The sequence below is a fragment of the Nestor notabilis genome, unplaced genomic scaffold (assembly GCF_000696875.1).
Source record: "Nestor notabilis isolate BGI_N333 unplaced genomic scaffold, ASM69687v1 scaffold2312, whole genome shotgun sequence".
Taxonomy (NCBI): Eukaryota; Metazoa; Chordata; class Aves; order Psittaciformes; family Psittacidae; genus Nestor; species Nestor notabilis.
This window is the reverse complement of record NW_009916795.1, coordinates 44,413-57,440: the sequence shown is the minus strand read 5'-3', so window position 1 is coordinate 57,440 and position 13,028 is coordinate 44,413. Positions and strand designations below refer to the sequence as shown.

Genomic DNA, 13,028 nt, shown 5'->3' with positions numbered 1-13,028 from the left:
TTCCATGTATCTCCATGTTTTAGATTTCAGCTGCCATCACCAGCAGAGGCAGGTTTGCCCTCAGGTACATACAGTGAACCACCACTCATGGTTCCTTCTTGGCGTTTCTGCTAGGGGTGGCAATAACATTATAAACTCAAGTCTGCTCTGCGAATGTGAGTTCAAACCCAGTAATTGCTTATACTGGTACAACCAGTCAGCCCATCCACAGCAGGAAACTGTACTTCTTTCACCATTCTGTACTAGGTACTTGCACAGGTTGCTGGGGAGGACAAGCTGATTGGTTGGAGTTTTGGGGGCAAAAGGGGTGATTTTAATTTGTAGGTGAGTTTTTCATTTGCTGCTGTTTTGTTTGTTTAACACCTTTATCTACTATTTTTTAAAAAAGAAAACAATTACAACTTCATAGGACTGATTAATTTCTATTCTTGTCGATTTCTATTGACAAGAATACCTGCAAATCAGAATAGGTCTTAAACGACTACAGGTTAGGTTTAACCAGATAAAGATATGCACATATAATGGTTATAATTTAAATTAAATTTACACGAAATCACCCTTAACTACTTCGCTGTAGCTTTGCATTTAGACTAAAGGCTGACCTATTCAAACGCTCACAAAGAATCCCTTTAGAATGTGGCATTTGAATACAGCTCTTCCAGGAAATTATTCATTTTTAATCACACACATTGCTAGCATCCCAGTTTAAAGGACATTACTGACATGTGCCAATTTTATCTGCCATCCCATGGGCAGCTCTACCAAAAGCATCTATATCCCTGAACACGGTCATCTGATTGGGATTCTCCTGTGAAATACTTGATTTAAGCAGGATGCAGAAGAGCAGACCAGGAGCAAAGTTCGAATGTTTCGTGTACTCTACCAGCACCCACTTATGTGCAACACATTGTGTCATGAAAAAATGAGCATCATCACAGTCCCTTCCTCCATTTCCTTACCTACCCATGCTGCCAGTACAACGTACTTTAATCCCATCTTTCTGGAACACAACTCTGTCCTGTGCATAATGCTGCCAGCCCACAACTCTATGTACTGACTAAAACAAAGAAAGACTATTCAGTTCAAGCGTATTTCCAATTAAAAAGGCTTTCTCTATTGTTCAGCCTTTTCCCCACCATACATGCTGTTTTAACACAACGTGTACTGTACTTCTTGTAGTGCTATGAGACTCCTGCATTGTATGGCACAAGGTCAGCTAATGGCATGAGCAGCAGCCCATGGTCTGCAATCCCTTGGTTAAATATTAAACTCATTGTAATGTCAACCGTTTCTTACTCTCACATAACACAGGATAAAACTAACTGTGGCCAAAACACTGATGAATCCTGAAAACTAAGCAAATTGAGGAGCCCGAGGGTGTTTGTGACAACACAAAAGCATGCTTGATGTGTCAGAGAGGAAATGCCCTCTTCAAGTGAACCAGCATGCAAAACACCCATCCCTGGCTACATAGAAGTTTACACTATACCCTGTGGCAAGCTTACTGCCACAAGCTCTAATCAAGCACCTAATGGAGAATTCTGCTGGGATCATGGCATTTGTCAAAACATGTACTTCATGCAGCAGCAACTGGAAAGTTTTATTATGCAGATAAATTTAGTGTTTCTTAATAGTATCATCAGCTCCTAACAAAGCTATTTACGCTCACAGTACACCACATTCACAGGTCTTTTACTAAGGTTCTGGCATTTACCAGAATTGAATGAACAGTCCTGAATCATTTTTAAAAACTAGCCTCACAAGGCCATTCCATTCATCCGCAGTGAAACGTTGGTGCTTTTCATCTCTTTACCCCACAATAAAGATACAGTCACCAAACAGACAATGTATTTAACAACCAGCCACCAGCTCCCATGGCCATAGGATAGGTGAGAAGAACATAAAGCATCAGCAAATTAGAAATAACAAAGCTTTATTACTGTTTTGATAAGATGTACTGAATTTAAAGAAAAATAAAACAAGTTCTCATGTTGTTTCCTGCTAAAGGAAACACACCCACTAAAACACGTGGATTTTTTGGTTTTGTGTAGTTTGGTTTTTTTTAAAGTGTTGCTGTTGTTTCAAATCAAAACTAGGACTACCAACACTGTACAGAAAATGTTTGTCTTCATCCACTTTCCAGCAATGTGTATGTATTTTGTTTCTCCCCTTCTGGTAGTTTCTGCAGTTAAACTTTATTTCTTTAGCCAGGAGAACATGATCACCGTTTTAGCAGGAAAACCCAGAGCCACCTACACTACCTCAACATTTCTCTCATCCTTCATTGTCCATGCCCTGAACATTCCTTTAACAAAATACAACCCCCTTTTCACTGCGGCTAGCCTCCACTCTAAGAGCCTGCTGACAACCTACAATACTCACTAGTAAATACAGGACTATTGGATCACAAAAATCTAATCTTTCCCAGGTCATTAAATTTCACTCATCTGCTCTTAACTTGCATCTGACTAGAGAGCAACACACTTAATCAAAATTATTCTTCAGAAAAACAGCTGGTCTTTATCAGCAAACACATCAGCAAATACATCAGCCTCCTTGGTTGTTTTAACCATTAGTCATGCTGCTAGAATTGTTTGTTTATTATACATTTAAATGCACAGCTCCATGTTCCAGCCAGAGGTTCACATTATGCCTTTGTCTGCTAGACTAAAACCAGAGCCCATTATATGCCAATAAAATAACCTTTTCACATTCAATAAACTAAAAATCTCTTTCTCAAAGACCTCTTCTATCAGCAAATAATATTCAGCTGTTTCCACAATTTTTGTTTTGTAAAAGCAATGAGTAATTGGATGCAGTACTTTAGAATCACATCCATGAGAGTCCACATATAGAAACATAAATCAAGAATGATTATGAGACAGCAAGAGTGCCTACAGGCAAAAAGACCACAATAGCACTTTTCTGCCACAGTATCAGCCCTTTAGAAGATCATGCTGAGCCGTTCCTTTTTCATCATCCACTACAATCCTGAAAACTTTTCAGTTGCTGCTTTTCAGAGAACAGCCCATTGCTCTGGAGGTGTGCCTTTATTCCTATGAAATAAATGGGTGCTTGGCTATATTAAAGCGTTTTTCATTTGAACAGGTCAAGTCTAGCAAAGTTCCAGATCACTCTGCATGACTCACTTATGATTGCCATTCCAATAATTTTTGGATTTGCCACACATATAACTCAGCAGTGATTTTACTTTAATTTCCAAATAATCGATAAAAACACTAGGAAGGCATCTGGCCTGGGACTGGATTCCACTACAGATCTCCTAGAAACACCCATGTTCAATAAGGGTCCTCCTGCAAAAGATTTGCCAAAATTTTGCAAGGCGAATTTTAATCTACTTATTGTGTTTTGTGATAGCATGTAATTATTTTTACAAGAAAAGACGTAGATCAAATCTCTTACAAGGACATACTCTGTCTTCACAATTAACTCTTAATTTACTTAAAGACCATCACCAGGTTTACTTGAAGGGGAGCTATTTTCCATAAGGTTACACTGGGGTTTTTTGGCTTGTTTCTTTGTTTATTTTGTTTTGGGTGTGTTTTTATTTTTTTCCCCTTTTCTTTTTAAATCATATGAATCAAATTTTCCTTTATTTTTTCCCCAGGCATGTTCTGGGCTAATGTGTCTCCAGGTAGCCATTTCATTCACTCTTCCTGAACATGAGTACATGAACAACTTTCTCCTAGGCTACAGGGAGTTTTCCAGGACTCTCAAAGTAATAAAAATTAGCAACAATCTGGAGATTTCATCTGCTGCTCTTTCAAAATTAATGTGCAAATTTCTTGGGTTTAATAATTAATTTAAAAAGAAATCCTATCGCTAGTCAGCATTGCTCAACACCCCACCTGTACTACAAATACTGCATTGTACCAGCACCAAACGGTAAGAAACAAGGTCAGAAATTTTCACTATCCCTACCCTTCAGTCTGCCTCTACCATGTACTGCAGAAATAGAGGACAGGTTTAAAAAAAGACATCAGCTTTTGATGGCAGTAACCAGTACAGAAAAACTAGAAATTCTGGAGTTTGTTTTAACTTTCTCAAAAAACACAGCCCCTTCATTAGGTAAGGACAGAATTTTCATATCTGTTACACGACACATTCACACATTTCTAGCTATAACACTGACATGTCTCATCACCCTCTACAGCTATCTGTAGAGAAGGAGGCAAGAGAAGCAAGTTGAGTCCCCATCACTTTTCCCAAGTAACAAGCAACAGGTCAAGAGGAAATGGCCTCAAGCTGCACCAGAGGAGGTTTAGATTGGATGTTAGGAAAAATTTCTTCACAGGGAGGGTTGTCAAGCATTGAAAAGGCTGCTGAGGGAAGTGGTAGAGTCATCATCCCTGGAGGTAAAGATGTGCAGATGTGGCACTTGGGAATATGGTTTAACGGATTCGGCAGTGCTACGTTAACGGTTGGACTTGATCTTAAAGGTCTTTTCCAACTAAACAATTCTATGATTCCATGACTGTATGCCACCCTACAGGAGGAGGCAAAAGGGATGATTTTTGAGATAAACTCTTACTCTTCTGAAAATAAACTGAAAATAACTAATATTCCTATAAAAGATGAAAAACTTCTTAAAAAGTTTTCCTTTCCATATTTCCTGTTACCTCATTTGTTTTCCGAACTGCTTAAGCTTTCATACAATAACTGAAATTTTAAAGTCACAAATGCAATTTTCAGATGTGATGATCACAAATGACAAATGTTTTAAGAAATTAAGACATCTCTTACCTGATAAAGAACGAGAATTGTTGTAGTACTTTAGTTTGTACTTGGTAGTACAAAATTGTTGTAGTACTTTAAACAACACATCATAATGAAACAACAGGAATGAAGCAATTAAGTGCTAACTTCAGCATACTGCTAGATCCCTTTTTTAATATCATGAAGCTGGACTAAGAGAAGCAACTATGCAGATTTCAAACAAAAAGCATCAAATGAGGAGTCTAAAGTTCACAGTAAGCCTCAGCGCCTAATTACTTACAAGTTCTGTATGGCTTTAAATATGGCTTTAAATCCCTACTTTCCTACACGATAGTAGGGGGAAACATGTGGTTTATACCCATCAGCATTGAGCAGTGGAGAACTCTTAATTCACAAATATTTAATCTGGGATAAAACTTAAAATTTTATTACCTATGTATTGCCCACCCATAAAAAAAAATACTATTTCTTGATTCAATTTTATTTAAAAAATAATCTTGTATAACTATATGTATGGCTAAGTTCTCTACTTGAATTAATAATAACCATCCTAAGATGCCTGCAGAAATCGAACTTGGATAAGTCTGTGTCAGGTAATACTTACAATTTATGCTGAACAGATGCAAATACAAAATTTAGTCAGCAGAATAAGATAACCAAAGCTAACTGTGGAGTGCATGGTCATACATACTCATTTGTGAAATACACAGGTTGCATTTAGGAAAGAAAGAACCGTGGCAGGTGAGTTGGAGCTAGATGATCTTAAGGTCCTTTCCAACCCAAACCATTCTGTGATTCTATGATTCTACATATTTTAAACAGGAATTACAGCAAGAAACACAGCAAGAAATATCTTGCATACAGCTAAGTATTACTTTGAAGACAACACAGAAACTCTAAGGGTAAATGATCAACTGGTCTATCCAACATGGTAAACTTACATCTTCATTCCAATCTTCTGCTGTCCATTCTTCTATTGAGTTTTTCCATGCTCCTATTGTAATATGGGGAAGGAAAGAAAAGAGTTACAAGCTAAAGGCACTACATTGTATTTCAACCATTCTGATTTATAAGCTGCCCTGTTTTCATTATTAGTGGAACACAAAGAGAGGAGATGGTGGTTGGAAATATGGGAAGCTGTAGAAAACTGGTCTGCAGATTTAAAAATTTGGGTGGGTTTTTTCTTTCCCCCTTTAATTTCTGATTTCAGGAATTTCTTAGCCACTATGGTATCAGACATTTGCATAAACATGTCGGCAAGCAGTGATAAATCCTAAATATTGTAAGAACTTCCTCCTACGTCCTCAATGACAGAGAAAGGTTACTCAACCCTCTCATGCGATCTCACAGTTTCATGCACAAATTCATACAGAGCCTGAACAAAACAGAACCACAACACCTGTTCCAACATCCATAATCCTACTTTCAATATATTCAAATTCCAGACTCATGCTATGCCTCTGGAGGCTCCTTTCCAACCTGTTAACTCTCTCCTTAGAGCAGAACAACCCCAAATCCCTTCCCATGATACAGCACATTTATTTTTAAACATATATAATTTGTATAATGGCAGCAGAAGAGTCAATAAGCTTCCACTATAGCTGCAAAACACTCTCCCCATAACTTGCTGCAGTGTTTATTTGGTGAACACTGGAGCACAGTGTGCAGTCCACAACATGCAGCAATGGGAAAACTACATGAAATGATCCTACAGATGCAAGAAACCTGATCCCTTCCATAGGAAACAGCAGGCACAGACATGCAAAAGCCATAAAGAGACCGAAGTCCTTGCCCACCACCATCGGCATAGGTAAAGTTATCCCAGCCAACAATCAGAGCCTTCATTTAAACTACGTAACCACAAGTGAAAAAAACACCAGCAGTACAGATCCTGCTCCCATCACCATTGATCATGTACAAAAGCAAAAGAACTACTGCTTTAATCATCTCTTTTTACTTAACCAGAAACCTTCTGAGACACATTCAGCCACAAACAAGCCCCTGGAAGACAGCATCAACTGTCCAGTTTATACTAATGCCATCACTGGATTAGTGCTTTTGTGCACTGTTACAAAACAGTTTTGGGCAGAGAAGGGCACTAACCCAGTGAGGCAAACAGGCCTACCACAAAGATATACACACAGTGGGGAGAAGAGAGGAGGTTTATACCTTGGAATCCAAAATTATTTAGCAGGTCCTGAGCAAGGTAACATCCACTCTGTGTTGGCTCTGTGGAGCAATATAGAGTTGCCTGAAACATCTTGTGCTCATGTTTTACTAAACAGCCCCTAACCAGGAGGTTTCTACATACTGCAAAATAACTAATAATCAAATCCGAGCACAAAATTAACTACAACGCCTCAAATTTCCAAACTAATACACACATTCCCACAGAAACTTTGGAAAGGAGAAAAAGCTCAATAAGCAGCAGTTTTTGGAGAAACAGTTGATTTTCCTTCCCTTTCCCCTGACCAGCATAGGATACCCTCTGATACTTCTTCTTTAAAGAAACACATCCTTATATTTGCACTGTTTATATTTATCTCCCATCAGTCAGAACAAGGCCTGCATCTGCAGAAGACAAACCTCATGGTGGTGCCAGAGCCACAATAATATAGCTCAGACTCCGCTAAAACAAACAAAAAGAGCTCAGACAAATCAAGCCCAACTCTCGAACATCCCCCACCACTTCTGGGAGACCAAACCTGTTCGGAATAATACATGAGACATTTTCCTGACATTCAATTTAAACATTTATCTCTTGCTCCTACTTCTGAACATGCTTCTGTGCCTTTACTCTCTAATTACTGAACACAACCCTTCACCCTTTTATTAGTTTACCCTGCTAAGTTTATTACTGTCATTTATTAAGGCTCTACCTTCCCAACTCACTCCTTCCAGTCTCAATTATTTCACTGATTTTCTCTGCATTAAATCCAGTTAGCTATTGTCTTCGTCTTGTTGGTGGGATTCTAAGTCTGATCTTGCCACAAGCACATCAATTTCCTTTTAATCCAGTATCCACCTTGGCATTATTGCAAGTCCATACATCCTCTTCCCAGCCTTCCCCTATGCCTTGCAAAGCATCACAATTTAAGAGTTCTGTGTTTTCCTCTGGAATTACGCAACACATTCAGTCTTAGAAAGCTATAAAGCAAATAAAAAGTCTACAATATGTTTTTGGTAAGTCCTCAGTTTTTTGGGTGTTTTGTTGTTTGTTTGTTTGTTTTTGTTTGTTTTGGTGGTTTTTTTTTTTAAATAATCAACCATAGATTTAGCCCCAAAATATTTTTTTTGTCTATCCCAAACTCATGTACTAATATTTTCCTTCTGGATTACATTCATGTTCTAGAATGATCTGAAGTTTTCCTTAAAACGTTCCTTTTCACTTCTACAGCAGCCCTAAAACCAAACACCTTTCTTGTAATTCCCAAGCTACACAATTCCCTTCTTCCCCCTTGGTAGTTACACTATAATTATTTTTTTATTTCTTGTCATTCTTCAATTTGAGTCATTTAAGGCTGCTCATAACTAAAATAACAAAGGATTTTTTTTCTGTGAAATCTATGAAACTCTATCAAAGTAGAGGTATCAGTAAATTAGCAGAATGCAACACCATTTTTATAACCTCCTTTGAGAAGTGACCACCTGCAACATAATTGATTTATAAGAACTGCTGTGGTCTGTCACTCAGGGTCTCCCACTGCCTTGTACATTACAAAAAAGGTAAGAGATTGAACACCTGTCATGCCTCTAAGAAAGTATTAATCATACTGTTCAAGCTTAATTCCTTTTGGAGGAGGATTGGTCACTCTCTTTCCTCCCACCTGAACCTTTTCTTTGCCTTTCAGTTGTACTTTACTTCAATAAAACCAGGATTCAGGAAAACCAATTCTGAATTATTTGGAATACAATTACACTTAAATGTTATGTACCACTAAAAATTCATCCTTTACTCTCTTTTTATTTCAACCAACAATGCTAAATTTTACCTCCACACTACCAGCTAGTTTTTCTATAGGATTGCATGAAGAATGTTTCTAGGTGCACCTAGAAACATCTTTCATTCGAGCTACCATGATTCCTCTGGTACCTGCAACAATTCAGGACAAGAGGTTCTAGAGCACCTTCAGAGCACATATTGAGGCAACTACAATTTGGAAACAAACAGTGTGTTTCATTTTAATTGAAAACATCAATATTGGTAACTTCCCAGCACTGGCTTGAAGAGGAAATACTTGGTGCAAACTCAGAACTCCACATAGAGTTTATATTTGCATGTTGTCTTTGGAAACCATTTTGATATTGGTAACTTCCCAGCACTGGCTTGAAGAGGAAATACTTAGTGCAAACTCAGAACTCCACACAGAATTTATATTTGCATGTTGTCTTCAGAAAACATTTTGATAAGCAAACCACTTTTGTTTCTCCAGGTAGTTGCCATGTTATCTCCTTTTTATGTAACTGCAGATAAAAGACACCAAGTTTTCAAGTAGCTAGTACGAGCTAATTTTGTTTCATTTGAGATGAAAGAAGAAATGGGACTGAGTAATGAGGAATAGAGAGAGGGATTTCCATGCTACCCTTCTTCTCTCTATACTCTTATCTCACATCCTTCACTAGGTCACCAAAGGCTTTATGGATTTCCATAAATATACATCACCCTCATTCACATCTTTTGTAACTCCACATAGGGAACTTGTTTATTACCATGACTACTGATTTGTAAATAAAAGTCTGTAAATTAAGGGGAGGAAATTTTGAAATCTAGTATTTGTGATTAACAAGCAAAATCACCAGCTCAACTTTGTACAACCTGCTTCCAGTCCCACACCTTGTCTGCCACTCCTTCACCCTACCCCTGCTTTCATCTTCCTTCCCAGCACTCTCTTTTGCTTTAAAACTACCACCCCAGCTGCAGTTTCCTCTAATGTGCCTCCTCGAGATACTTTCCATCGCAAGGTTGAAAGTGCTTCTGCCTTAGACAACACTAAGTGATTCAATTTTAAAGCTGACTCTTTTAAAGAGATCTCTTCTTTTTGGCTTGGGGACTTACTTCAGACATTCCTATGGCTTGTCTAAAGAAGAAACACTGTAAAATAAAACACTCTTCCTATAGTCATATATAGAGACAGACACTTTTGCTTTGTCAGCTATGGTGCCTTTTCCACTTGCACTGAAAGAAAATTAGAATTTGCAGCAAAAAGGCATTTTTCACCCAAAAAGAACATTCACACTTAACTAGTTTACTTTACATTTCCACCAACCAAATGATTTTGTATGAACTCCCCACACTGGCACTCATTCATTCATACCCCTATGAACCATTAATCTGACAGGGCCAGGAAAGATTCCAAAGTGCCTTCTCACACCTTTTTCTCCATACCATGCTCCCCAACTTTCCATACAGGCCTTAAGGTGCATTACTGAAGTGCAGGTTTTGGTGACATGTGCACAGCCTAACAGCAAAACCACACTAGCCATCCAAAAAGAAGTTCAACATGTCAACTAGCGCACTTCGAATTTCCACAATGTTTGCTCAGCAGCAAACTCCTCACATAGACACATTCACACTCTTACAGGAATCTGTTTACCCTCACCAAGCTACTCTTATTCCTGGGCAGAATTGTTCCATTACTGAAGACTCAGGAGATGCCTACAAGAAGGAACAGAGGTTGCCACAGGGGAAGCAATGCAGGCTACCCAGGGTTAGCCAGGCAGGTCATAAACATTTGAGCTCACTTGGGAAATGGAGCACAAGTTAAAGTTGTTCGTAAGACACACCCTCACAGCTGCATTCAGTAATAACCAACCAGTGAATTTTCTACCTCTGGTCCAGTCTCCTCATGCCTTTCCTGTGTGTCTTCCTTCTTTAATTAGTTAACCTTACTGCTTCTGCAATACTTGTGACAACATACCCTGCCCTCCACTTCTGTACAGTGAACACCAGTATCAGTATTCTAGGGGAATTTTCAAGCCATCAGGTGTTTTTCTAATTCATTATCTGATAAACTTTCTTGAAAAACTAGCATGAATGAAAGTAAAAGGTGCATTTCTGTTTGCACTATAGCCCAAGTAATTTCAAAAGTAGTTCCTTGGAAAGATGCCGTATTTGCCAAGAACTCCCTTTTGATAACCATGAATATACTCAGTGCCACTCTGCCACACTGGACCAGAAGGCATTTGGAGTGCCAAGACAGCCTAATAACCCCTCTTAAACTCTGAGCCTGCCATTGTCTTTGGTGGGTAGGCGGAAAATGGCTTGTATCAAGTTTAGAAAGCTACATCACAGGCAGCTCACAGGAGAGCTCAATGAAGGACACCCTTGCCTCCAGTATCAGTCTTTTCCTTCCACACTTGACACAGGGATTAATGAAACATCATCTGCATACGCTTCAGCAATGAAGTGATCAGAAGAGTTCCCCTTTGCTGGGGTTAAAAATAAATAAATAAATAAAATAAAATAAAATAAAATAAAATAAATAAATAAGTAAGTATGTATGTATCTTATCACTCAGTGTTCCCAAGTGTGGACAACAACGTACATGAACTCCTCCATCCTGACACTGGATTTCCTTTGTCTTCATCTCCTGTCACAGAGTATAGGAAGCAGCAAGGTATCCTGTTTTCCCAATCACAGACAAGCAGTTCACATTCTTCATTTCTGAATCACCATGAGATGACTGCTAAGTGCTCCTTTCCAAACTACATCTGTCTCTTTAGCTGGGAGCACATACTTCACACTTGAAACTTCACACAGAAACACACAGCTACCTCTATCTTCAGACAGGCAGACTGCTCTTTTGGCTTCCATTCAAGTGCCTACTTGTGCTTTAGTTAATCATTCTTCTCTTCAAAGGTGTCAGATCTTGGAACTCTCTTCCATCACAGTCTCACATCTTTATATTGCTGCGTTGCACAGGTGGGGCTGCCAAAGCCATCCCAGTGCCAGTGAGTGGATTCATATTTGTAAATGGTTTTTCTTTTCTTTTTCTTCTTCTACTTAGATATTCATACCTTACTGCATAATCTCACTTTTAGTAGGACTTATATTCCTTAACTACATGAGCTGAGTTCTTAAGCAGTACTTAAGATATCTAAACAGTTCTTCACATACCAGGTTCTTCCAATAATTCTTCAAATCCCTTTGTCTCTCAAGGGATCATTAGTACTAAAACAACAAATAAGAATTGCAAATTGCCTTCCCTTCAACCAGCGAGTCACTCAGGCTACAGCATGTGTTCTGCACATTAGTAGCAGTTAAGCTATAAAAGTGAACTAATATCTGTGCCACGTCAGATGTATTCACATTTTCAGAAGTTAACTGAACACTAACAGAATGGTTATTTTAACTGCAATATGCTACAGGTCTTCATTCCAATCCTTCCACTTCTTGAAGCATCTTACCAGTTCCATCATCTGCATCATTCTGACCAGTCTGCCAAATCTCTGATTTTGTCCCAAAGCCATCAGTGGCAGAAGACTCCGTATAGTCTGCAGGGTTAAATGTCCTAGAGTTTTGAAAGTTAAGAAATGGAAGAGAACACATGGGTCATTCAATGAACACAAGTCATCATTTTTAGCTGAAGTTGTATTAGATTTAACATCTTGACTTCCACATAATTTATCTTGATAGTTTTGGTTTCAAAAGAATTTTTTTCCTCTATGAGCAGACACAGATAAAAAAGGGAGAAAAAGAGATTAGGAGAAAAAAAAGTGAGACTGGGAAAAAAATATTACTATAGAGAAACTGAACCAAAACAACAATTCCTGAAAAAGCAGTTAACAGCATACCACTCCCCACAGTCTTACAAAGGTTTAGTTCATATGCACAATGATAAGACCCTCTCAGCTGATGGTTTCTCAGCAGGTGGCTGACTGATGAGAAACCAGTATCATGTCTTTTCAGAGCACCAGACCGGCAGAGGACAGGAGTCAGAACACCAGTAAGATTACTTCAGGATGCACTCCTGACACCAATGCCAAAACACACAGATGCAGCTAAAAGGTGAAAAAGGATTACTGAAGAAAAATCCCTTTTCAGCTTATTATCTACAAGTATGAACAAGAAGGATTATTAGAAAAATAGTACTAGCCTTCTGTTCATCATGACATTGCTAAAATTACATTAAATGTCATTCAAGGCAAACACCAAGTGAAAATAGTAGAGGCTGTATTTCTATAAAGCAAATTATCCCAACAAAACTGAGAACAAACTTTGGAGTTGCTGAGTAACTTCTTTTGATTCTGTTTTAGGGTCCATGTACGTCCAAACAGCAGAAGCATGAAAC

General features: G+C 38.4%; 1 protein-coding gene across 1 annotated transcript in view; it reads right to left on the bottom strand.

Moving 5' to 3' along the window:
- Positions 1 to 13,028, bottom strand: part of LOC104413674 (ubiquitin-associated protein 2-like) — a 51,483-nt gene that overhangs the window by 17,020 nt on the left and 21,435 nt on the right. The window contains exons 7-8 of the mRNA XM_010024740.1: positions 12,145 to 12,248; positions 5,679 to 5,731 (exon numbers count right to left, since the gene is read on the bottom strand). Coding sequence (XP_010023042.1) covers positions 5,679 to 5,731; positions 12,145 to 12,248 — 157 coding nt within the window. The remainder of the gene's footprint in view (positions 1 to 5,678; positions 5,732 to 12,144; positions 12,249 to 13,028) is intronic.